The sequence below is a fragment of the Solenopsis invicta genome, chromosome 3, assembly GCF_016802725.1.
Source record: "Solenopsis invicta isolate M01_SB chromosome 3, UNIL_Sinv_3.0, whole genome shotgun sequence".
Taxonomy (NCBI): Eukaryota; Metazoa; Arthropoda; class Insecta; order Hymenoptera; family Formicidae; genus Solenopsis; species Solenopsis invicta.
The window spans coordinates 1,468,795-1,495,546 of record NC_052666.1 but is presented as its reverse complement, the minus strand read 5'-3'; the positions used below and the strand labels follow the sequence as shown (position 1 = coordinate 1,495,546).

Sequence of the window (26,752 nt, the reverse complement as noted above, 5' to 3'; positions counted from 1 at the left end):
ATGTTTTCTCTTAGGATTATTGATCTCTTGAATTAAAAAATGCAATTAATTTGACAAAAATGTTCATTGATTTTTTTGCAACAATTGGTTGGGCATACGATTTAAAGTATGCATCCGATAAAACGGTAAGGAAACGTATGAGGTGAACGGGCGACGCATAATGAGTCGAATAGTATGAAAATGAGTGAATAACATTTCATAATTTATTATTATATTTTTGCATTTTGTGGGTAACAAATTCATAATTTTATTTTACATTCTTTTGTATTCTTTTTTCGTAATTGTCACACTTTCATGTATGAAATTCAAATTTTATTAATAAAATTCAAATTTCATACATGAAAGTGTGACAATTACGAGAAAAGAATACAAAAGAATGTAAAACAAAATTATGAATTTGTTACCCACAAAATGCAAAAATATAATAATAAATTATGAAATGTTATTCACTCATTTTCATACTATTCGACTCATTATGCGTCGCCCGTTCACCTCATACGTTTCCTTACCGTTTTATCCGATGCATACTTTAAATCGTATGCCCAACCAATTGTTGCAAAAAAATCAATGAACATTTTTGTCAAATTAATTGCATTTTTTAATTCAAGAGATCTATAATCCTAAGAGAAAACATGATGATAATTATGCCAACCCTCTCTCGACGAGAATATAGAAAATACTACATTGTCTGCTGGATTTATATATCTGTAACAATCAAGAAAGCAGTTGTAATTAAATCCTGATTACGTACAAAATTTGATTTAAAAGTATATTCGGCTATATAAGACTATTAATTGATTGATACTTACTTGTCATATGGTTTATAACCATATCTGTGGCCTATTGAGTTAATCATTAAAGCTACATTTAGTAGCAAAATATGACGAAGAACGCCGGAGATTAAGTAGGCGTTTAGCCATTTTTCTTCCCAAAATACGACTGGGATAACGGTTGGCATAACAAAGCAGAGCAATATCACCAATATCGTATAATATCTGAAATAACAAATTTATTGTAGGTTTTTGTTCGATAATAAGATATTATTTTAACTTACACCAACCTAACAAAAATCTTGTTTTAAAAAAAGTGTCGTATATTAATTTTCCAAAATTCCTAACAAAAATCTTTTTTAAAATAAAGAATTAAATAAAAGTAATCTCTAAACAAAAACATGCTTTCAAATTAAACTGTCCCAAAACAAAGATTAGATCACAGAGTTAGCCAAGTATTTTATTATATATAGAACATAAAAGTATTTTATCTAACAAAAATCTTTTTTAGAAGAAATTAAAATAAATATTTTTTGATACCTTTACCTTTTTTGAAACGCTAATATTGCATTGCTCTCTAGATCAGAAATATCAATGCCTTTCCCCTTTTTCGTGACATCGGAATGTTTTTTGCAAAGCAGCCAGCCTATATGCGAAAAAAAGTATCCGACGTTGGGGTTATGTGGGTCGGCGTCAGTATCACTAAATTTATGGTGGACCCTGTGGTCCCTGGCCCATACAATCACGGAATCCTAGATTGAACAAAGTTATAAGTTGATCAGTAAATATGATTGTTAACATAGTACTGCGTTAATATAGTACCTCAATAAAGTAACGATAAAAGTAACTTTTTAAATCGTTGCCATTATTGATGAAATGTAACTCGTTAAACACACCTGAAAACACTACCTGAAAAGCTACAGTGCTCATGAATGCTAGCAGCAATTGGAGAGGCCACTTGGCTTTGTAGGATCGATGGGCTAAAGTCGATGAGCCCCAGCTGAGATTCCCAAAAGACTAAATTCGTATAAAAAAATTGCTGCAATCGAAAAAAAATTGTGACGTTACACACAAGCGTTTCATTATTTTTGTTGTATAATTATTTTGCGAGCAAGCAATTAAAAGTACTACGCAATAAAATTAAACTATACTCACAGAAAAAAATAGTCATATATTTTGCCGATGTAAATGTCAGGTAAAGTCCACCCAGGGCACCAAGATGTAGCAACGATAAAACAATTACATTACGCCATACTATTGATCTATTGAATTTCGATTTTTCTTCAAGTTCCTTATTTACTTGTGGTTTTAACGCCATTGTTACAGTCTATTAACAAAAATTATTTAAACAAATTTTTTTTAATAAACTAAATTTTTTTTTCTTCTTAAAAGAATTATAAAATATTTCATTTTTATTTTGATTCTTTTTCAAAGTCTAGTAAAATTAAATGTATCTTAACCATACATAATAATGTTTATTTCACAAGTACAAATTAATTTTATTTTAAGTATGTAAGATTTTTTAATTGAAAAAATTATATTACTTTAATGTTTTATTTTCGTTTTGACTTTATTTAGTCTACTAATACAAATATTATGTGTTTAATTTTTTAACTGTAGATTACAATGTTAAATTTTTTGCAGTTACAAAGAAACAATTTTATTTTGTTGCTCGGTATTTAAGTCTTTTTTTAATTCAAAGAATTATAATGTTCTATTTTTGTTTGTATTGTTTATCATGTAAATGCAATAAATACAGAAAAGCCTTTTTCCTTTATTGTGATATTAACAATAATCATTTCGTTTTTCCTATAGAAAATTATTCAATACATTATCATTCCGTAGTTTTGAAACAGTTTTCGGAAACTGGTAATATAATTTTTTCATTTAAAAAATCTTACATACTTAAAATAAAATTAATTTGTACTTGTGAAATAAACATTATTATGTATGGTTAAGATACATTTAATTTTACTAGAATTTGAAAAAGAATTAAAATAAAAATGAAATATTCTATAATTCTTTTAAGAAGAAAGCAAAAAATATAGTTTATTAAAAAAATTTTGTTTAAATAATTTTTGTTAATAGACTGTAACAATGGCGTTAAAACCACAAGTAAATAAGGAACTTGAAGAAAAATCGAAATTCAATAGATCAATAGTATGGCGTAATGTAATTGTTTTATCGTTGCTACATCTTGGTGCCCTGGGTGGACTTTACCTGACATTTACATCGGCAAAATATATGACTATTTTTTTTGGTGAGTATAGTTTAATTTTATTGCGTTGTACTTTTAAGTGCTTGCTCGCAAAATAATTATACAACAAAAATAATGAAACGCTTGTGTGTAACGTCACGATTTTTTTTGATTGCAGTAATTTTTTTATACGAATTTAGTCTTTTGGGAATCTCAGATGGAGCTCATCGACTTTGGTCCCATCGATCCTACAAAGCCAAGTGGCCTCTCCAATTGCTGCTAGCATTCATGAGCACTGTAGCTTTTCAGGTAGGTGTGTTTAACGAGTTACATTTCGTCAATAATGGCAACGATTTAAAAAGTTACTTTTATCGTTACTTTATTGAGGTACTATATAAACGCAGTACTATATTAACAATCATATTTACTGATCAACTTATAACTTTGTTCAATCTAGGATTCCGTGATTGTATGGGCCAGGGACCACAGGGTCCACCATAAATTTAGTGATACTGACGCCGACCCACATAACCCCAACGTCGGATTCTTTTTTTCGCATATAGGCTGGCTGCTTTGCAAAAAACATTCCGATGTCACGAAAAAGGGGAAAGGCATTGATATTTCTGATCTAGAGAGCAATGCAATATTAGCGTTTCAAAAAAGGTAAGTGTATCAAAAAATATTTATTTTAATTTCTTCTAAAAAAGATTTTTGTTAGATAAAATACTTTTATGTTCTATATATAATAAAATACTTGGCTAACTCTGTGATCTAATCTTTGTTTTGGGACAGTTTAATTTGAAAGCATGTTTTTGTTTAGAGATTACTTTTATTTAATTCTTTATTTTAAATAAGATTTTTGTTAGGAATTTTGGAAAATTAATATACGACACTTTTTTTAAAACAAGATTTTTGTTAGGTTGGTGTAAGTTAAAATAATATCTTATTATCGAACAAAAACCTACAATAAATTTGTTATTTCAGATATTATACGATATTGGTGATATTACTCTGCTTTGTTATGCCAACCGTTATCCCAGTCGTATTTTGGGAAGAAAAATGGCTAAACGCCTACTTAATCTCCGGGGTTCTTCGTCATATTTTGCTACTAAATGTAGCTTTAATGATTAACTCAATAGGCCACAGATATGGTTATAAACCATATGACAAGTAAGTATCAATCAATTAATAGTCTTATATAGCCGAATATACTTTTAAATCAAATTTTGTACGTAATAAGGATTTAATTACAACTGCTTTCTTGATTGTTACAGATATATAAATCCAGCAGACAATGTAGTATTTTCTATATTCTCGTCGAGAGAGGGTTGGCATAATTATCATCATGTTTTCTCTTAGGATTATAGATCTCTTGAATTAAAAAATGCAATTAATTTGACAAAAATGTTCATTGATTTTTTTGCAACAATTGGTTGGGCATACGATTTAAAGTATGCATCGGATAAAACGGGGTATGAAATTCAAATTTCATTAATGAAATTCAAATTTCATACATGAAACTGTGACAATTACGAGAAAAGAATACAAAAGAATGTAAAACAAAATTATGAATTTGTTACCCACAAAATGCAAAAATATAATAATAAATTATGAAATGTTATTCACTCGTTTTCATACTATTCGACCCACTATGCGTCGTCCGTTCTCCTTATACGTTTCCTTACCGTTTTATCCGATGCATACTTTAAATCGTATGCCCAACCAATTTTTGATAAAAAATCATTAAACATTTTTGTTAAATTAATTGTATTTTTTAATTCAATAGATCTGTTATCTAGGAGAATGTAGAAAAAACTTTATTGTCTGCTGGATTTATATGTCAGTTTTATATAGTCGAATATACTGTTAAATCAAATTTTGTACGTAATCAGCATTTAATTACAACTGCTTTCTTGATTGTTACAGATATATAAATCCAGCAAACAATCAAGTTTTTTCTGTGTTCTACTCGGGAGAAGGATGGCATAACTATCATCATGTCTTCCCTTGGGATTACAGATCTATTGAATTAAAAAATACAAAATTTGATTAAAAAGTATATTTGACTATATAAGACTATTAATTAATTGATACTTACTTATCATAGTTCAATAATTCCCAATCCCATACGGTCTTATCCACTTTCTTAGGTTTCTTCTCCTCTGTGTCCTCTTCCACCTTAGTGTCATCCTCCTCGTCCTCTTTATCTTCGGTATCACTATCATCTTTCTCTTTCACAGGCTTATCTTCTTCCACTTCTTCAGCGTCAACATGTACTTGTTTACTGTTCCACAAATATATAGGGAAATTGATAAACTGTGAATATTTCTTTACTAAGGTCTTAATCGTATCAGACTCTAGGACGTCTATCCTTCAAATGTAAGCTGTAAAGGACATTTAAAAAATACACAATATTAGCAATATTCTTTCTACGCAATATGGTAAAAAAATAAAACTATGTATTATTGTTGTGGAGAAACTTGGAGACTTTGTATTTGCTTAAAAATATTTGTAAACATACCTTACAGTCGTTCCTCTCTTCAAGGTATCTCCACATAGATCTTCAATAATGCTAAAGTTGGAACTATCAGATTCCCCAATATACTGTTTATCGTCGTTATGTTTGGTGGTAACAACAACAACATTTGCAACCAAGCAGGCAGAATAAAAGCCCACACCAAATTGATCGATCATATCATTCATATCCTGGACATTTGTGACATCCTGCATTTTTCCCAGAAACTCGGCTGTGCCAGATTTAGCGATGGTTCCAAGATGGTTCACTAGATCTTGCTTTGTAATGCCGATACCAGAATCCATTATATGCAGTACTTTGTTTTCTTTGTCTGCTTTTATTCTAATAGCCAATTCAGTATTTGTTTCCAACACGCTCTTATCGGTGAAAGATAATAATCTAATTTTGTCCAATGCGTCAGATGCATTTGATATCAATTCTCTGAGATAAATCTCTTTCTTACGATAAAGAGAATTGATAATAAGTTTTATCATGCGGTTGATTTCAGTCTGGAATGCAAATTTTTCAGCCTTTTCTCTGAGTTCTTTTATCTGGGCAGTATTTAAACCATCGATCTTAATCGCTTCCTCTTCTCTTTGTACAGCTTCATGATCTGTAACAGAATTTAAATGTTACTTAAATGTGTAAATGCATTGATTTAAATTCTCATAAATAATAGGATAAATTTATATACATAAAATTATAGATAAAGAAAATTCTACTTATACAATAATTATTAGATACACATCACATAACTAAAAGAATTTATTTCTGCTTAATCTTCTCAAGTAGAATCATTTCAATGTTTCCAATAAATTTGTAACAGATACAACGTACTATATGCGCCAAAAAATCCAAGTTAACGTAAAAATTGGACAAATTCCATTACTCAAAAAAATTCCACACCTTTGTGAAATAAACCCTCACTTTTTACGTTCTATTACAACTCAATATCTTATATGCACATGTTTTATTACGTGTCAAATTCTAACGGACTACTCCTATTTGTTACTAATGCCTTCTTCGAAAAATCACAGAATAACGAACAAATCAATTTTTTGTTCGCAGATTAAGGCAAATAAGATAACAACCTGTTCGCGATGGGTGGCGCCAAGCAGAGCCGGACTAAGGCAATCTTGCGCCCAGGGCGAATGTAGAATATTGCGCCCTCACCCTGAAGGCATATTATAATTAATAACAAAAACTCAAAAGTGTAGTATTTTGTTTTGTATCTTTGCATTGTTTGTAGTTTTTATCTACTTAAACTGTGCCAAAGTGCTTCTAATCATAATAAAAGAAAATGCAGCTTAAAAATTAAATTTCTTAAAGTAGAAACTAACACAGTTTTAGTCTAAAAGATTTTAACTTTGCTTTTGCGTTTTGACATCCTGTATTATTTTTCTACAATCGGTTAAAAATGTTTTAAATGTTAGGTTAGGAATACTTTCACTTTATTATCAATACAACTTCAAGAACAGTACTTATTTTTTAATTAAAATAAAATTTGAAAAAATAAAAACGGTTAAAAACGAAATAATTATTAACAATTGTTTAAAGTGTTTTTTCTTGTTTATGTCGCCGTTTTAGCAATTTTATGAATTTTTTTAATTATTTAGGTATATGCTGTGCGTTTTTACATAAACTAACAAAATTTTCTTGAAATTTTTGTTTCAGATTAATTGTGTGACCTCGGCGTTTCCCGGTGCAAATTCGAGAAACAAACTTCAGACAGCTGCTATGCCGCCATGCTGAAGTTTTTCAACAAAAAAAATTTTTAATTAGTTCAAATATTAAATATTATCGTATACTTTGTCATTTTTCCATATATTTTGACATATTTTTTTAAAAAAATTTGAGAAGACGGCTGTTTACGCGAGGTTTCCCCCTTAAAGTATTGTTTGGCAGATTCTAGAATAAAATTAAGTAATGAAATATTTATTATTTAGGACGTGATTTATAAAAATCTAATGCACTGCGTAAACAATGGAAGAAAAAAAGTGGTTGTAATATGGCTCTATACATAAAAACAATTTTAAAAAATTACTTAAATTAAAAAAAAACACAGTACCTACTTACAAAATAATATACTTTTAATTTTGCTAATTTTTCATTATTTAGAATTTTCCTGATTTAGAATTTTTCTGTGTTTAGAAACTTTAGAAATACCATTAAAAATTTTATTCGAAATATTATTTTATCTCTGTTTAACATTAAACAACAAGTATAAAATGATGTCTCTAATGTTTCTAAATACCATGAGTGAGTCCCAGTTGCGCACAGAATAAATCGGACACAGCAAGTTGAACGAAACGGACACAGTGACAATTGGACACAGTAGGAAACGGACATACGGTGGTTGCAGTGGGACACAGTGACAATCGGACACAGTAAGAAACGGACACAGTGACAATCGGACACAGTAAGAAACGGACACAGTGACAATCGGACACAGTAAGAAACGGACACAGTGACAATCGGACACAGTAAGAAACGGACACAGTGACAATCGGACACAGTAAGAAACGGACACACGATGGTTGCAATCGGACACAGTGTCAATCGGACACAGTGTCAATCGGACACAGTAGGAAACGGACACAGTGTCAATCGGACACAGTAGGAAACGGACACACGGTGGTTGCAATCGGATACAGTAGGAAACGGACACACGGTGGTTGCAATCGGACACATATGTTCCGTGACAGTTTTCCTAACCCTAAAAATGTTACTTTAATAACTTTAATTTGTTGATTTTTCGCTTTCTTGGATAAGTTTATCGTTATTTATTTACATATTAGAAAGAAAGCGAAAAATCAACAAATTAAAGTTATTAAAGTAACATTTTTAGGGTTAGGAAAACTGTTACGGAACATATGTGTCCGATTGCAACCACCGTGTGTCCGTTTCCTACTGTGTCCGATTGCAACCACCGTGTGTCCGTTTCCTACTGTGTCCGATTGACACTGTGTCCGTTTCTTACTGTGTCCGATTGACACTGTGTCCGTTTCTTACTGTGTCCGATTGTCACTGTGTCCGTTTCTTACTGTGTCCGATTGTCACTGTGTCCGTTTCTTACTGTGTCCGATTGTCACTGTGTCCGTTTCTTACTGTGTCCGATTGTCACTGTGTCCCACTGCAACCACCGTGTGTCCGTTTCCTACTGTGTCCAATTGTCACTGTGTCCGTTTCGTTCAACTTGCTGTGTCCGATTTATTCTGTGCGCAACTGGGACGTTCCCAATACCATCCTCTAGAACGACAATCGATTTATTGAAGGAATATTTCGATATGAAAATTTTGCTTAAAAAACTATATTAACATATTATAATTCCATGTTATTATTTTAATTTTTTATAATTTTAAATGTGTACAGCGAAACAAAAAATTAAATAACAAAGAAATTACTCAAGTGTATGTACCTTTGTGTAATAATACACTCAAGTTTAAGAATAATAAAGTATGTGTAATTAAAGGTTAAAAGTGTACCTTGAAAAAGTTTAGAAGTGCTCAAAAGTAAAAATGCCTTATAATAATTGTCAGTTATTATGTATCGTCATATTAAGATCACTGAAAAACGGCGAGCTACTAAACAAATAACTCCATAAGCAATTATTAGAATATGTCACCTAATAACGGAGATAATAGAGGTAGCCATATTGTAGACAGTAGCCATAATACCATCTTCTCCTCTACATATTTTCTAATTATAATTTTCTTTTGTTTTATTATTTAAATAGATTCATCGACATCTGCACAAGTTGTCCAAGGTAATCAAGAAAGTGCGAAAAACGTAACAAAAAAGAGGAAATTAGGAAAGATTATCATAATGAATTATGTTGCAGTAAGTATATGTGGCTAAATTATTTATAATTCGTATTCTAATAAATTTAGCGCATGCGCGCACGCGCGCGCGCGCGCGCGTGTGTAATTAATATATTATCATATATGTAATATATATGATAATTACATAATTTGATACACAAATGTATATATATGTATATGCATACATATTTCTTAATAGGAGTTTGTCGACAAAAAAGTATACTTTAATTTGACTGTAACCATAATATTAGTATGTACAAATGCTGAATAACAAATATTACCAAGCAAAATTTATCTTTTTAGGCATTACTAATATATTTTTCTTACTCATATAAAAAATAAATTTTTAATCGTTACATATAAAAATTTATTAAAATAATAGCATTATTTTTAATTCTAATAGAATCAAGTTCCTAGATGATATCAAAGTCTTGTTGCTCAAATGCAAAGAATTCTGTTTGCATGTTAAAATGAAAGAGAACTCAGAATTGATAACATAAATCCCAATTTTTTTTAAACTCTTTATGAATTATGTGTGCTGTCTGGGTAACTATAACAAGACAGTTAACAATATCTTTTATGTTCATTAATACAATATCTTTTGTGTTCAAAATTTAAAACTAATAAACCTTAAAACAATCTCAATACTCGCAATAAAGAAATATTGTCCTATAAATGCGACAAATTATTTTTATGTCAAATAATGTTTCTGACATAAAATCTAAATAATAAAAATGTCCACTACTGATGACACAAATATCATATGAAAAAGTAAATAATATATCATTTATTTCAATATTTTGAATTATTAAAAATATCATAATTTTTAAATATAACAATTATAAAATTTAAAAAGTGAATCAGAAGATGAATCACAATACCTTGTCACTTTTGCAAACTCGTTTTATTTGTCAACACTCGTAGGGCAATCGTAGGACACGTTGAATTCGTAAAATCGTCGAACTATACAGAGATTTGTTTCTCTTGCGACTGTTCACGACCAAGTGAAGCCACTAACTGGCACTGCTTTGGTTTTATGTTTGCTATCAAAGTGAAAGGTCGAGTATTCGATCGGGATAAACAAACTTAGGAATGGAAGGACGGATAAAGTCCAACTTTCGGCAAGAGAGTGTTCTCTCAAACATGCCGTGGAAACCGGTCTCCGCCACTTTATAATCTTAAAACTCACACATAGATATGTGTCAGTGACATCCCACTTGCGCCACAGTATAAGTAGTTATACTGTGACGTCGAGTCTGTATCAACGTATAAGAAACCCAAAATTTGTTAGTGCAAGATCGTATCCCGGTGAAGAAATTAAACCTAATTTATCTCGAAGAATACCCTCGGTCTCTTTCTCGATCACATCGCTCCCGTAAACGCTCGGCACGTGTGATAAGCGTAAAGCATAACCCGCCATACATAACAATAAGGTTGAAAGAGATTAAATTAAATACGTTATAAAATTTACCGCTTTTGCTACTTTTTCCAATATAATACTTTGATAGTTATATCTTGAAACTAAACTAACATTTAACTGAATATCTAATAAAGATTTGATCACATTTTTCATAAATTTAATAGCGAAATTTATTACACAATTTTTCTGCTAATAGTAAGAACTATTGTCTCGTCAATAGTGCACCGTACAATGATTCAAGGGAATACTAGTCTCAAAAGTTTTCATTACTCGGAAGGAATTGTGTAATAGTGATGTAAATGTAAATATATAGTGTACACTCTTATCAGTAATGTGTAGATGTGTGAAATCTTTACTATTTGACGTTATCGGCGTAAGGGCACTATTGAACGCGATTAACACTACACTAAAAAAACAATTTATGCAATCTAAAAAAATTATTTGCTTTAAATAATTTGGTTACATAGTATTAATGACCAATTAATTGGAATTAAATTAAAATATTGTTCAGAATGGTTCACTGTTTACTAAAAAGTAAAAAATTATTTGTTAGTTTTGAAATACACAAAGTGAAATGTAGAAAATGTTAATTTATAGAATTACTTCATGTATTATTTTTAAATAAAATGTTTGTAAAATTGATTAACTATTAAATTTGAATAAACCATTGCTTAAGGTAAATCTTAATATTTAAATTATAAAATACAAAATATTGGAAATCTTTTGATTTGAAATACAAAGTACAACTTATATTTTGTATTTTAAATCAATATTGCCAGTATTTTGTATTGTAATTCAAATACTAATATAAGTATACTAATATTTTGTACTTTCTATTTGAAATACACTCAGCCCTACAAAATATCTTCAAGGTGTCTTTTAAAGATATCTTAAAGAAATCTAAAAGATATCTTCAAGACATCTTTAAAATATTATAAAGATATCTTAAAGATGTCTTAAAGATGTCTTAAAGATATCTTCAAGACGTCTTTAAGATATCGTAAAGAAGTTTTAAAGATATCTTCAAGATGTCTTTTAGATATCTCAGGATATCGAAAAGATGTCTAAAATTGTTGCGTAAGACTTCTAAGACTTCTAAAACATGTCTTTACGACAATTATTAAGATATCTTGCAAGACATGCAAGACATCTTTAAGAAGTCTTTAAGATGTCTTTTTGTCTATATGGGTACTTTAAGATAATTTTTGTATTTGTATTTTGTATTTGCCTTTTCCATTTTTTTTCAACACTCACCATTCGTGCTTCAAGATTGTAACTTAAGAGTTGTTCGTTCACCAAAGTTTGCAATGTACTGGCGATCGTCTAAAAATATTTACTTTTTATATGCTTGCATTGAAGAGGGCAGTGCAATACTATTGCTAAATTTAATTATCTTATAAATAATTATCTTATAAATTGTTTAACGTGATAACATCGTAATCGCGCTTGGGATTTTCCCGGGGACCACGACGCGCGGAGGTACCGCATAACGTGCTTCGACGCGAATTCCAATGCTTAGAAAATTAATATAAATTATATTCCTTACAGGATCTTGATTTGGCGTACATGGTACGGTGGAGGACCATGTACTGAAGCGTTATGTAATGTTAAACATTAATGTTTAATTGTTGCTATTGCAGGGAATTAAATTTTAACAAGAGAAATTTCTAGAATTTTTTTGGAGTGTTATTTCTTGAATTAACGTACTTGAGAGTGTACACGCTATTGTTTTATGTGTAAAAGTTTAATTGTTATTTGTAAGAGATTAATTTTTATATTGATTCGATATCTTTCAATATTCCCAATATTGGCTGCGGTTTTACAGTTGTTTTAATTTGAGTTGCACGGTGCGGTAGTGGGAAGTATCCACGAAAGAATCACGCTTCAATAATTATAATTTTGCTGTTCCTAATATTTTATATTAAATTGAAAAGGTAAAATTTCAACGCACGGAGCCTGATGATATTAGATGGGGACGCGAGCCGAGGGGTCGGCGCGCACGATGTTTGTCTCGCGTCGATAGACGCTCGCGGGTGTTGCGCGTCGAGGAGGCGGCGCGGCAGCGCGGCGGCGCCGCAATGTTGCCAAGCGGTTGCGCATGTAAAAGCCATATGAGATTATTGAAATCAAGCGATATCGAATTATGATTTTGATGTAGGATTTATTTAATTGGTCGGAGAGTGTTCCCGAATTGTAATTTGCTACTATTAATACGGATGGCGCGGGAAAATAAAAAATTTTATCCGCCAGACGTAACAATATGTATATAAAGTAAAATTCAAAAAATAAACTTGATGCTAATATTTATTTATTTGAACAATACAACTATTTCTTGATATAAAAATGTGTAAAGATAATTTCAAAATAGCTTATTTATAGTACATACAATAACAAAAAACTATCTCTATAAACATTTTAATCCTCCTATTTAAAAAAGGGCATGTAAAGTATATATCTCGAATATATTGAAATTATTGTCGCATTTCCGCGATGCCGATTGGTTTTCTCGCTGTGCTGACTTCGTGAGATTGTGCTGTCATTGCGGAGACTATGTAGATACGGTGGATGCTTGTATGCATAATATTCATAATTCCAAAGCAAGGTCAGATACATAATTTAAACGTATATATATATATATATATATATATATATATATAATTTTTATATATATGAATATATATATATATATATGTATATGAAAGTATCTCTTAATTTTATTAAATTTCTTTACAACGAATCCATTCAAAGCTGCATTGAAAATGAAGAAAAATCGGGAAGCAAAGAAAGCTAAAAAAGAACTAGAGTCTAACAATCCTACTGTCACTGAACATGTTACAAATATAACAACAAGCACCAAAATAAAATTAACTCATGATCTCGAAAAAAATAAGAAAATAAAGAAATTATAACATGCGTAAGTATAGCATCTAAATAGTGATGTTTCTTTTTTCTATTTCTTACATTATTATTAGATTTACATTAATTATTTTGAATTGTGTCACAGAAATTAGATCAAATTTCTAAATTGAAAGAGCAGTTGAAATCAGAAAAATAGTTAGAAATCAATCAATTAGACAAAATTAAAAAGGAAGATGAATGAACTTGCTGAAAAAACTTGAAGAGCTTACTTTATGATAAATCATCCAAATCTTAAACGGAATTGACTATCTACAAAGCTAAAATAGCTTTTTTTTTAAAAAAAAGAAAACGATTAGATATCCAGTTACTCAGGGTCATGACCTTGACAACATATGTCAAGGTCAAGGTCATCGGGGCAGCCTCCTCTATTCGATATATTTACCTTAATTTCTTTATTTTTACAATTTAAAAAAGCAGTAAGATTGTGTTATAAGAGATTTAATTAAAAAGATAAAATCAAGACCGAATCTCTCTCGTCAGTTATCAACTGATAATTAATCCAAGAATTGTGTTTTTATAAATAAATAAGAATAGATAATTATATTAAATTTAATCAGCAGATAACACTGTATAATACTATAATATACTTAGTATAATTAAAGACTATTTATGTATTTGTTGATTTTACTAATATAAATTGAGAGATGATGATAGAGATAGTTGCAGTGTTTACTAACAATGTTAATCAAATCTAAATTATTGCATTCAAAATAATCATTATCAAATTAATGAAGCTATTTATTGACTAGCTAAACAATCTGATTGAAAATTTATTAGATTTTTTCTAACAGAAATGTGTTTCTGACAGTATGAAAATATATTACTATTCTTATAATTTCTTCTCTGTTTTATCTTTTTCTACGAGAAATTTAGAATTTTCTAAATCTTATCCAACATGTATTTATAGTGCACTAGTAGAATTTGTACTTAAATATCTTGTTATTCTGCGCATTCACAATAACATTATCTAATACAAATGTTATCTTTTGCAATCGAAAATTGTATTGATCAGTTCAATTGGAAATTTAAAAAAAAGAAACTTTTTGTATATTTAAAATTTATACAGTTAAAATTTGTTTGGACATGTTATTATTTTGATTACCACAAATTATAAATGTTTACATGGATATATCTTTGTATTAGTAATAGATAATTATTATGAAAATAAAAAAAAAACAAATTTATATGTACATATCAAGACACACGTGTGAAAACACTTTTTAACACAAAATTTTATTTTAGTTTTTAATTTATATTATATTATAGAGTTAATTAATTGAAAAACAAAAATAAAACAAAAAGACTTAAATCTAATTATAAAATATCTTCTTGTCCTTGTCCCCGTTTCCGTCTTCTTCTTTTTCCTCCTCTACCTTGTGCAGAGAAAAATCGCTGGCAATTTTCCCCCTTTACTCCGATTTCCCTCTCTATACATATATCACTTAACGATAGCGTCATTTTTCACCAACTTCTCTCAAGTCGCTAGATTGTTTCCAATTATTTTTGAAGAGGAAATTGGAGCAGGCAAAATCGCAGTTTTTAGCCGGATAAATTTATATTTTAATATTAAAAGGGGCGTCGAAATAAGCGACAGCGAAGTCCAAGTAAGTACTAATAAGTTTTATATTATGAAAAACCATTAAATTAAAACATGTGATATATTCTTTTAATAATTTTATTTAAATTTCAGATTGAAATGAGAGACATGAGTCTCAAATTTCCAAATGAAATTTCTTATTGCGACGTCTCTGACGCTCGTCCTCGTGATGCCGTCGGTACGACGTCGCCATCGACGCTGCCGTCGGTCCTTGCGACGTCGCCGCCCTCGATTCTCACGACGCCGCCGCCGTTGGTCCTTGCGACGCCGCAGCCGTCGCCGCCGTTGGTCTCCCCGACGTGGGAATTGTTCAAAATATCGTCGATGAAAACGCGGCACTTCCACATAAGTATTAATTTAATATTACCCTACTGAATCACGTGACAAAATCACATGAAAAAATCACGTAACGAGTCACGTAATTAATGATATAAATCACGTAATCATGTGATAACATGATTACATGATTTTATAATGTAATTTTAACACGTGATTTTTAAAATTATTATAAAAATAATTATGCAATCAGTGCAAGCTTTTATCTTAAAATCAGCAATCGAGTGCATATCTGTTTTCTATATGGTTATGCCTCAATTTAATTTTACTTGAGAGAAGTTAACAAACAATAATAATGGCTTTAATCAAATAAAATCATTTTTAATCATAACAAATCTGATAATTGCACATATGCAGTCACGAAAAATCATTATGTAATCAGATGAAATCATTTGCAATCAGATGAAATCACTATGAAATCCTTATGAAATCAAGTCAGTTTTTATTAAGGGCAAAGTCAGTATTGGATAGAAAGCAAACTCTGTTAGAGTCTTTTCTTTTAACCTTGAACCGAAGAATATGTAGACGGCTTCAAGGAACGTAATTGTTTAAATCGGCGTCTTGTAAAAGTACAATACTGCAGTGTTAATTTAATAATTGCTTCCATTTTCAGTATTGTGGACGAGAGAGAGAGAGAGAGAGAGAGAGAGACAAACCGGAGTAAAATAACAAATGTGTGTATTGGGAAACCGGAGCACGTGGCGGTGTCGAGTCGCGGCGGTACCGAGTCAACTATAAATGGTGTGTACTTTTTGTAATATAATTAATTTAAATTTTAATTAAAGGCGTGTTATTTCATACTTAAAATAATAAAGTCAGAGGCAAGTTTTGTAGGTTTTGTTATACGTTTATTAAGATAATTAAAGTCTCTGAAAATGCCCAAAAAATTTTCTAATTTATCGAAACGTCAACAAAACGGGCGAACTTTACTTTCTTACAACTTGGATCGTGAAGTAGCTTCTCAGCCGGTTTTACTTCCAAATGTTGACAATAATCCAATCGCTGGTCCATCATGTTTATCGGCCTTAGAATTTGATGAGATTGAAGATCAATCAGATGTGATGCAGGTCAATGATGCTTCATCAGATATTAGTCACCCTGACACACACAATTCTAATAGTATTTCATCATACGACACAAGCATTGTCAGTGATGACGAATTTCAAATTAACCCGCATCCGGAAAATATGCATTTGCCTTTGGCAGGTGAACTGTGTAAATGGACAAATGAATTTCAAATTAATTAAAATGCATTAACAAATGTGTTATATAACAGTTACATTGTTGAGTGGGAAATTACAACTAACATTTACGTTACATGTAACGTGGTGTTTGCTGGGCATCATTATTACAAATTTTGTCAAGACATGGGCGTAATGATTTACCTCGGGATGCGCGAACACTTTTGAATACCCCAAAACCAGGTACTCATAATATTAAAACTCTTTCCAAAGGTCAGTATGTTCACTACGGCTTATTAAAAGCGCTTACATCAATTGGTAGTCGCTTTCCTCATGCTTTTAATTATCGGGATATAATTCATTTGGACATAAATATTGATGGTTTACCAATTCGAAAAGCTCAAAGAGTCAGTTTTGGCCGATTTTAGGCAGGATTTCTGATTTGCCATTTGCATAATTCTTGTCTTGGTATAAACAAGCAACTTCTGATATTGTGGATAGACAGATCAAAAATTTCCAGAGTGATGCAAGGTCATCTTAATGTTTTGTCTGATGTACTGAAAACTGTGTCAAAATGTATTCCAATAGAATTCGCTCGAAAATATTTTGATTTGGATGATTTTCACAGATGGAAAGCGACTCAACATCGCACTTTTCTTCTATATTTAGGACCGCTGGTTCTTAGAAATGTGCTGCCTAATAAAAAATATCTACATTTTAATGCCTTAAATTGTGCGATGAGAATTTTATGTAGCATTGACGATTATGAAAGGAACAACGAATATGCACATGATCTTTTGGTATATTTTGTTCAAAACATGAGCATTCTGTATGGACCACAAAATGTTACTTATAACATGCATACTGTAATACATTTACCTGCTGATGCAAAAAGATTGGGACCCCTAGATTCTTTTAGTGCTTTCCCATGTGAAAACTATCTTTTCACTCTAAAAAAACTTCTTAGAAAATTTGATAAACCGTTACAACAAATTTGTAACAGGTTAAATGAACAATCGTTATTTCCTGCAGAAAATCAGCGGTTTTATAATCAGCAGTATCCTCAGCTGCAGAAAAAGATTAATAATAATTTACCATTAAACTTGTTGCTGTAACGCACATGATCAGATAAAATTTTCTTCGTTTGTCTTGACAACAAAAAAATATAATAACTGCTGCTACATCAAGGAAAACAATATCACAAGCATTGTTTGCATTTCAAATATTGGTTATTATCGTGAGATTCTAACAATCATTGGTCAAAAGTTTACAAATATTTTAATGTTACCTTGTGATTCAGGAAATTTAGGTATATATGTTGTTACAGGCTTATCGGCCTTACTGTGGCCAGTTTCTTTAATAAAAAATAAAGCATTCCAAATGAATTTTGAAAATGATTCAACATACCTCGTATTTCCCTTATTACATCACAAATTTTAATTTCAATTAAAATCAAAAGTAAAATATTATATATATTGTACATACGTTATTGTTAAAATTATAATTATTTCAATAGAAAATTCAATAACAGCTTGGTCTTTGTAACATTATATACTATTTTCACATTATTTTCATATTATTGTATTAAAATATGCATGTTATAAAAAGTACAGATAATGAACGTATTGATGCTGCTCTAAAAATGTTATTTGTAAAGGTGTGGTACGTTGTTATTGGCGACGAGTGGTGCTCTGTTATTCCCGACTCATGGGTCTTCGAAAGCGATTCAGTGATTTGGTGGCCACCGAAAGGTATCACTGTCACCACAGCAATATCAAAGGAAATACAGTCCAACGATACATGGAGTCTAACTCCAAACAAACAGTTGATTGGCCCATTGGTGAGTTACACTTTATATATCTAGAACAATGAGGGCCAGTTTCACAACCTACGGTTAACTTAACTAACCGGTTAAATGTCAATAGTGATTGGTTATTTTTTGTTAATTTTACTTAACGACAAATGCGATTGGTCAATTCTGATAGAAGAATCAGCCGATTGTTAACTGAAGGTTGTGAAACTGGCCCTAAATATTATATTAAATGAGTGCATATAAATTCACGCTAAATATATAATGATTTTTAATGATAAATCAGGCATGAAGTTTTGCATGCGCATAGTATTTGAATTTTATTAGATTATTAAATTTGACAGATTTATACGTTTCTGCATTATGATTTGCAAAAATTGCTACTTTAAAAATATGTGTGGTTTAAAATAATGTTTTGCATTAGGCTGCGGTCCGATTCACGCTTACAGCTCTATTAGCGCGCTCACGGTTGGTCCGATTCACTTCCTGAGCGTTTTCTGCGAGCGAAGTGACGTAATGAATTTGTGACGTCACGCGCTCACGGTGACCATGGTTCCGAGGTGGGTCGACGTGAGCGTTTGCGTCATTTGTGCGGGAAATAGTTTTTGAATCACAGTCGACTGCCATTACAGCCTGCATTGTCAATATTTATTTTGTGTTCCGATTCTTCACGCAACATAGAACTCAGTGCCTCTTTCTAAAAATTATATTGTTCCTTTAACTTTCTTTAAAAATGAACGTACAAAAAATCAATCGTGTGCCTTTTTCAGTTTTTGTAGAGGATATTGGGAAAATATTTACATTTCAATTAACAGAAGTAGAAGCTGCAAGAGCAACTACAGGTTAGAAAAACTAAAATTAAAATAAATAGTGACTTCATAAGAAAACATTGCACAATTGAATAATTTTAATGTTTTTGTTTTTCTTTTAATAAAAAATTTAGATAGTGTTTTTATATTAGACTTAGTTAATAAAGAGTATGCAAGGCAGAAGAAAACACAAATTAGCAAGACCAATGAGAGACTTGACCTTTGTAATACATTTATGGAAAAAGATTTATCTCCTGTCCCGTGCTCATCTATCTCAGAGGTAAATGATTCTCTGGACATCACATCTGCACAATCAGATACCGTATACTCAGTACCGCACACTTCAACACAAAATGTTGAAGAGTCAACTGGTGAGTATAAATTTAATGATGCTAAGTAATTTTGTTATTATTAATTGAGAAAATTAAAAAATTAAGAAATAAAAAAAACAAAATATATTGAGATAAATAATTGATATTAAATAGAAGTCTTAGTGAATTGTTTTGACTTTTATCGATATTAAATTATTATTAACGTTTCTCAACATCCTTTGTTTTTCATTCGTTTCTTAGCTTTTTAACTTTTCCAATTTGTTTTGTACACATAAGCTAGACATTTATAATCAATGACTTCTTGGATATCTTATAGATAATGAAAAAACTTTATTTATATGGTCATCAAAGACTGTATACTTACTCCTGGAGAAATATGAGGAACGAATGAACGAATTCTCTTCGGGAACAAAACGTCATTCTAAAATCTGGGAAAATATTGCAAGCGAGATGAATAAAGTTGATCCAAATATTGCAGTATCAGGACCACAATGTCAGTCAAAAATGAATAGCATGAAAAAAATATATAGAAAAATCATAGACCACAATAATATATCTGGAAATGATCGAAAGTCATGGCAATATTTTGAGGTATATTTTATCTACAATGTATAAATGTTCTTCTCAAGTTCTTTTTCTACACACAAATAGGTTTATGTAACTAATAATTTTTGTTATTTTTAGAGAATGAATGAATTATTTGGAAAATCAGGATGGGCAAATCCGAAAGCAACAGCATCAGATTCTGGACCTTCATCTCTTGCAAATTCAACAGATGAAAATAGCAATATCAAGAAACCTGCCATTAAAAAATTAAAATCTGATAAACTTTTAGATGAATTTGTGAAACAAATGAAAGAAGATAGACAGGAGAGAGAGAAGAAAAAAGAGGAAAGGCAATTAATTATATTGCAAGAACTAAAAGAACAAAAAGAAAAGCAGCATAAAGAGAAAATGGATATAATGAAAACATTCTGCGAAGCTATTTCAGGCAAAAAATTATTTGACTAACTATTTTTACATGAAAGATTTGAGTTCCTATATTGTGTGCAATTTTTAAGTTAACTTTATTGTATTCAAATTTTTTATCTTTAGTCACTTTCTTCATTTATTTTCATTTTATATTTTATGTATTTCTTGCTACTTACCATTGTACTTACTGTGATTTTATTAATTATTCTGCGTTTTAAAATAGATATGACAATTGTGATATTGGTTTAAGCATAATATCTATGAACTTTATTTTTTTTTATGTATGTTGTTTAAACATAATATCTATGTATTTTAATTTTTTTTTTATGTATTTTTATGTTTAAGTATAAAGATATACTAGAATAGGTGCACACAACAATAAAAAAATGTAAAGACTGATTCAAATTAATTTGCATACATTTATTCATTTTTATAAAGATTTAGTTGATGAGGAAATAGTTTATAAGAGTTAATACATTAAAAAGATTTTATAAATTACGCAAATACACGTTCATTATCTCTCATTACCAAATTGTTCATTATTCTTTGTCGTTTTCTGTTGCCTTCATTTGTTCTACCCGATATTAATATTCCGTGCTGGATGTGTTGATTTTGATTTGGCACATCAATATTATTTATATCAAATAAATCATTATTTATGATACAAATGTTATGTAAGACTGCAGTTGCCAATATGTATTCTGGTATTTTTTCTAACGTAATCATGGATAAACAATCTAAAATACTTCTCCATCGCGCTTTCCAAACACCAAAGGCCCTTTCAATTGCCATTCGAGCTGATGAGTGACAAAAGTTGAAATTCTTTTGTCTAAGGCTCAAATGACTATTGTCTTTAAACGGGACCATCATATTGGTATGTATACCATATGCAGCATCACCAACAAGATGACTATCATTACAGAAATATTTTTCTGGATTCTCAAAGTACCGAGCCACTGGAGAAATTCGAAAAATTCGTGCGTCATGCACAGAGCCAGCATTCCCAGCAAACATGCTTGTAAATAATAAATTTTGGGTACACACAGCCTGAAAATAAAACAAAATTTACATTTACAGATTACATATTCTACAGACTATTATATTTATTAATTTCTCATGAAACGTTACCTGCACATGAATTGATGCGTATCCTTTTCTATTAATGTATGCTTGATGATTATCATCCCGGGGAGATCGTATTTCCACATGAGTGCCATCTATGGCTCCTATTACACGTGGAAATGCACTCACACGCTCAAATGCTATCATTACTTCAGTAGCTTTTCTTCCTTGAGGCCACTGAATAATTTGAGGAGCTAAGGTGTGCAAGGCGTATGTAACTCGTCTCATAGCGCGAATTGCCGTCGCCTTTCCCAAATCAAATTTCATACACACAGATCTGAAAGCCATGATTTATTTCAAATGTTTTCCCAGCAAACAAAAATGAATTAAAATGGATTAAAATAAATTTAGATTTTCAGAAGTACGCATTCGTGAAAATCTGAATCCATCTGAATCCACTTTAATCCATTTTCGTTTGTTAACAATTATTTTTAAAAAACTAGTATATTGATTGCAATAAACCTGTATGAGTCTGGTGTAGCCATCATCCAAAGACCCATTAACAATTGCTTTTTTGCTGGAATAGGCTTTCTACCTGCAACTGATTTTGTAGAAGTCAAACTTGGTCCAATCAATCTTAAAACATGGTCGAAGGTCGTTGGAAGTAATCTATTCGAAAAATCAACAGGAGAGTCATAAAGTTTGCTAAGATTTTAATTATGACAATAAATATAAGATTAGCAACCAAAATGAAAATAACATACCGAAAATGTGTTTTAAATTCTTGTGCTGTGTACCCTGAGATAACTCTTTCTATAAAGTCTTGAATCCGAGGTCTTCTGTTCAATTTTTTTTTTTGTTTACTTATAATTAAAGCAGCATGCAAATTTTTTATAGCTTCCTCATCATCGCTTGAAGATGAATAAAATAAACGATTCAAATCCTCACTATCAGACTCCTCTAAAGCAATTTCTATCAATTGTAATGCTGCGACCTTACACTGAATATTCATTTTTCTTTCCTCGAGGCTGATTTCTAAAATTAATAAGATACTTGAGTAAGGCCTCCTTATCTAAACAACACACAATGTTTATAAAATATTTATAATAATTATGTGAATATTATAAAAATAATTGTCAAAATATTTGATAAATATTTTTATGATCTTACATTCAACACATCATAAATATTTATTATAAATATTACAATAAATATTATAATAAATATTGTATAAAATATTAAAATATAGACTAAACGTTTATTATAAATATTTATGATCTGTTTAATCTAAGAGTACAAAAATATTTATAAAATATTTTTATAAATTTTTAAAATAAATATTGTATATCATCTAGGTAACTAATTTTATTATAAAAAATTATTAAATATACTTTTTACAATTCTATTTATTATAAGATTTTATTAGTGTTTTAAAAAATAAAATAATTAAACTTTACTTACGCTAGGTATCTTAGGTTATATCCCTATGAGTAGCGTTTACAAGTGGTCCGAAACGTTTATTGTCGTCAAGCGCCTTAAGCATGCTAACGAATCGGACCGATCATGAGCGTCGTGAGTACAGTGAGCGCTGTGAGCGTGAATCGGATCGCAGCCTTAAACATACATATGTGTTGCATTATGTTTGACAGATTCTTTTCAAGAAACTCGGAAAATCGAGAAGAAATCAGCAGATATTTCATTGGATGCTGATACTGATGCTATGCGTGCTGCATTTGATGAACCATCCAAACGGCCGAAAAAAACTAAAAAACTTTCCTCCGATGAGTCTGACATCTCTGATGCCAGTTCCTGTAAGTTAAAAAAGAAACTACTATTTATTTGTGATACATATATTTATAATTTACATTAATGCAAAAATAAAAAATTTATAAAACGATTTGCTTCATAAAGATTTAAAGAATATTCGTAGTATAAATAACATATCATAAGATATCTCTTAATTGAAACATTTTATGAGCTGTCATTTATAACAAATATTTTTTGAATCTTTATGAAGCAAACTAGTTTTATATGTAAAGTGGTTTTTTATTTTTCCGATCACTATATATATCAATTTCTGTATTATAGGTAATACGCCACCAATTTCCCAACAACGTAAAGGTAAGACATTATTTAAAATCATCCATATCAAAAACACTGGTAATTATGTAGAATACCCCTATCATCTCCGATTTTAATAAAATTAGCTACATCTGGTCGGTGTGACAGATATCCTAACCTTGATAGTCGTCAACTTTAGTGCGTGATATCTCGGTTCGCGAGGAAGTCCGACACTTTTTTTTGCCAGATTTGTTCATTTCAGGCAAAAACGCGTCGAATGAGTTTAATTTTATCAAAATCGGAGGTGGTAGGGGTATTCTACATATTTACCAAAACACTATTTGAAAATGTAACTATAAACACTTACAATAATACAATAGGTAGGGTTGTTTTGCATGAATTAATCATATATTTTTATTGATGATACTATTCTTAATTTTATTTTAATTTTTGCAGAAAATACACCAAAAACAATTTCCACGATATCCCTACCAAAATGTTCTTACATTAAATCAAAGCAACAATGCGAAGGTAGTTTAACCAAGACATCACAATCGCAAATGGATGAGCGTGCTACATTCTCCTCCAACTACGAAAAGACTTGTAAGTTTATGTAAAGGCTTTTTTATCTTTGTTGCCAGGTGATTAAGAAATTGACCAGCAGGTGTCACGTCTAAAAAGCGATTGATTTGAAATTTAAAGCGGTAGATTATAAATTTCAGAAGTTTCATGTAATACATAAAACTTATATTTAAAAAAAGTTATTATAATTATAAATAATACGATGAAAACACGATAGACCTAGCAACACTGCTTTCCACAGTAAGCTATTAGTCAGTATCATAAGTCACAAGCAATAAGAATTGATAAATTACAGTCAAATATTCTCTTTAAATTTGACTGCGGTTGGTCATTTTTTTTCTAATTATTTCATATTTTCAAATCAATCATCATTGCTATCAATTGTGTATAATTTTGTTTGTTTTGCAGTAGACTCTACGCCGAAACGGATCAATGATTTGAACGGTATGAAAAATTATTTGACTTGAGTAACGTACGGCTATGTGTATATATATTCACTTGGAAATCATATTTGTAACTTTATTTAAATTTTTGTAGAAAAGCAATACAAGTCTAAAAAATTATCCGGCATCTCGTCAGCTAATTTTGAGAAAACCAAGCCTGCAATGATGGAGCATCATCAAGAATGGCACGATGAATGTTACCTATCTGACATACAAGGTATACATACACAGTATCAATAATTTAAATATAATTTAAATATAAATGTGTATAATGTTAATATTAAAATGTAAAACGTTATTACGATTTCTTAAAATAATAGTTTCTTAAAAAAATTATTAATTTATTTCTAAGTTTTATTAATCTAGTATACAGTATTGCTTCATAAGTGCTGCATAAAAGCTATTATCACGAAATCTTATTTATTCTTTAATGCAAGTAAAAGTCATGATTTAATAATAATAAAAAATGATTTTAATAAGAAAAACATTGTTATGAAACAAAGAAATTCGCAAACATGGTTCAACATAATATATATTTTTTATTATACATATATATTTTTATTTTATATATATATATATATATTTGATTTTCAGAATTACCTGGTTCACTGCAGTTAGATTAAGAAAATCAAACGAGGAATCATAACAACTGTTGTGGTAAATATATAACTTCCTACAGAGATACATTATTAAAATAAATTAAAATTCATTTAATTAGCCACATTAATATAAACAACATAAAAGTGATATTTATATAAATACTATATATTTTGTTATGTCTTTGATGTGTATTGTATTAAATACGTCATTATTTATATTGTATTAAGCTAATTTAGCACAAAATTAGTACATAGTATGTGTATTAAACAGTTTGTAACGCTGGTACTTTCTCGGTGTCGGTTACGGGAATTTGGTTCAGGATCGGATGCTCGGATGTGCTCGCCGGATGTCCGGGTTCGTGTCAAAATGATAACGCCGTGGTTTGTTAGTGAAAACGATATAGTGTAAATATATTTTGAGACGTTGGTCTAATACAAAAATAATCATACAGTTCCGATATCGTTATCGGATAATACTGAACTCCTCGAATAGTATTACGGCACTCAATTGCGCGGTCGTCGGCCCGCGTGAAATCAAGAGAACGGTCACAATGTATTCGCGCGGTACTTAATATCTAAACACTTAGAAGAAACGGTCTCGACGGCCAGGTAAACGACTGACGAGTACTTAATATCTAAACGGAACGGACTTTAGAAATTCCGGAAACGGACGGACAGTGACTAGGCGCTTTGCGCTCGGAGGTAGCAATCGGGGTTGCTCGGTTCGACAACATATATATATATATACATAACTCGCGGCGGAACGTGCTATATCAGAACGGACTCGCGGTTATCGAAGTGTACGGACTCGGATGAGTCGTGCGATATACGGACGGATTCGGCTTACGCTTTACGCGTATGGTATCCGTATTTAGAGTGGTCGCGCGGCGGTCCACTCTAATGCCGTGCTCGGGGCGCGATTGGCCCGTGTGGTTGACCGGTTACGGTCTCGGATGCGACGGCTCTTGGCGCGACGGACAGTTTCGCGCTGCGCGAGGGTCGTCGCCGGTGTCGGCCTGGGCGGCCTCATCTCGCGGGGAAAACTCCACCACGAGGTACGGTAGGCGGATACAGGAACGGTATCGGCGCGGACAGTCCCCGAGAATTCCCGGGGACACTCGGAACGGTCTGGTCGGAGTAGCCGGACGACGAGAATGCCCGTCGCCCGGCTGAACGGAACGGATAAGCCGTGCGGTGAGAATTCCCGTCGCACGGTGCAACGGATGCGGATTGGACCTGACCGGACGCACGAGAATACCCGTCGTCCGGCTCAACGGTCTGATTGGCCGCGCAACGAGAATGCCCGTCGCACGGCTTCCGCGGATT

The 26,752-nt window shown here is 31.1% G+C and overlaps 6 protein-coding genes across 11 annotated transcripts; 3 read left to right on the top strand and 3 right to left on the bottom strand.

The window, feature by feature from the left end:
• Positions 1-620: 620 nt before the first annotated feature.
• On the bottom strand, positions 621-2,088 carry LOC113002658 (acyl-CoA Delta(11) desaturase-like). Its single transcript, XM_039446856.1, has 5 exons — positions 1,951-2,088; positions 1,680-1,787; positions 1,317-1,522; positions 810-995; positions 621-705 (listed from the first exon to the last, which is right to left on the bottom strand). The coding sequence occupies exons 1-5, from the start codon at positions 2,086-2,088 to the stop codon at positions 621-623; spliced, it is 723 nt and encodes a 240-aa protein (XP_039302790.1).
• Positions 2,089-2,813: 725 nt separating this feature from the next.
• On the top strand, positions 2,814-3,966 carry LOC105205574 (acyl-CoA Delta(11) desaturase-like). The gene is made up of 2 exons (XM_026141055.2): positions 2,814-3,276; positions 3,425-3,966. The coding sequence occupies exons 1-2, from the start codon at positions 3,103-3,105 to the stop codon at positions 3,632-3,634; spliced, it is 384 nt and encodes a 127-aa protein (XP_025996840.2). The 5' UTR covers positions 2,814-3,102; the 3' UTR covers positions 3,635-3,966.
• A 111-nt stretch (positions 3,967-4,077) lies between these two features.
• LOC105203697 (endoplasmin-like) lies at positions 4,078-10,723 on the bottom strand. The gene is made up of 4 exons (XM_039446855.1): positions 10,648-10,723; positions 7,737-7,769; positions 5,489-6,095; positions 4,078-5,351 (listed from the first exon to the last, which is right to left on the bottom strand). Exons 1-4 carry the CDS (start codon positions 10,721-10,723, stop codon positions 5,318-5,320), a joined length of 750 nt encoding a protein of 249 aa, XP_039302789.1. The 3' UTR covers positions 4,078-5,317.
• Positions 8,932-21,206, top strand: LOC120356819. Of its 4 annotated transcripts, none has more exons than XM_039447056.1 (10): positions 8,932-9,128; positions 9,219-9,322; positions 15,122-15,246; positions 15,333-15,588; positions 16,189-16,316; positions 18,414-18,596; positions 19,337-19,408; positions 19,528-19,746; positions 20,024-20,298; positions 20,392-21,206. In XM_039447056.1, exons 6-10 carry the CDS (start codon positions 18,464-18,466, stop codon positions 20,716-20,718), a joined length of 1,026 nt encoding a protein of 341 aa, XP_039302990.1. In that variant the 5' UTR covers positions 8,932-9,128; positions 9,219-9,322; positions 15,122-15,246; positions 15,333-15,588; positions 16,189-16,316; positions 18,414-18,463; the 3' UTR covers positions 20,719-21,206. The 4 variants fall into 4 exon arrangements, with proteins under 4 accessions (XP_039302990.1, XP_039302988.1, XP_039302987.1 ...); XM_039447054.1 differs by having other exon boundaries at positions 8,933-9,128; positions 15,152-15,246; positions 19,510-19,746; XM_039447053.1 differs by having other exon boundaries at positions 8,933-9,128; positions 19,510-19,746.
• LOC105207203 (protein ALP1-like) lies at positions 21,079-23,360 on the bottom strand. Its single transcript, XM_039447044.1, has 5 exons — positions 23,203-23,360; positions 22,506-22,776; positions 22,264-22,410; positions 21,808-22,078; positions 21,079-21,726 (listed from the first exon to the last, which is right to left on the bottom strand). Exons 2-5 carry the CDS (start codon positions 22,751-22,753, stop codon positions 21,175-21,177), a joined length of 1,218 nt encoding a protein of 405 aa, XP_039302978.1. The 5' UTR covers positions 22,754-22,776; positions 23,203-23,360; the 3' UTR covers positions 21,079-21,174.
• Positions 23,316-25,642, top strand: LOC105204151. 3 transcript variants are annotated; one of them, XM_039447064.1, is made up of 6 exons: positions 23,316-23,552; positions 23,830-23,862; positions 24,259-24,405; positions 24,793-24,828; positions 24,922-25,044; positions 25,422-25,642. In XM_039447064.1, exons 1-6 carry the CDS (start codon positions 23,462-23,464, stop codon positions 25,448-25,450), a joined length of 459 nt encoding a protein of 152 aa, XP_039302998.1. In that variant the 5' UTR covers positions 23,316-23,461; the 3' UTR covers positions 25,451-25,642. The 3 variants fall into 3 exon arrangements, with proteins under 3 accessions (XP_039302998.1, XP_039302999.1, XP_039303000.1); XM_039447065.1 differs by having other exon boundaries at positions 24,796-24,828; positions 25,422-25,638; XM_039447066.1 differs by lacking the exons at positions 23,316-23,552; positions 23,830-23,862 and adding an exon at positions 23,954-24,182 and having other exon boundaries at positions 25,422-25,638.
• The last annotated feature ends 1,110 nt before the right edge of the window (positions 25,643-26,752 follow it).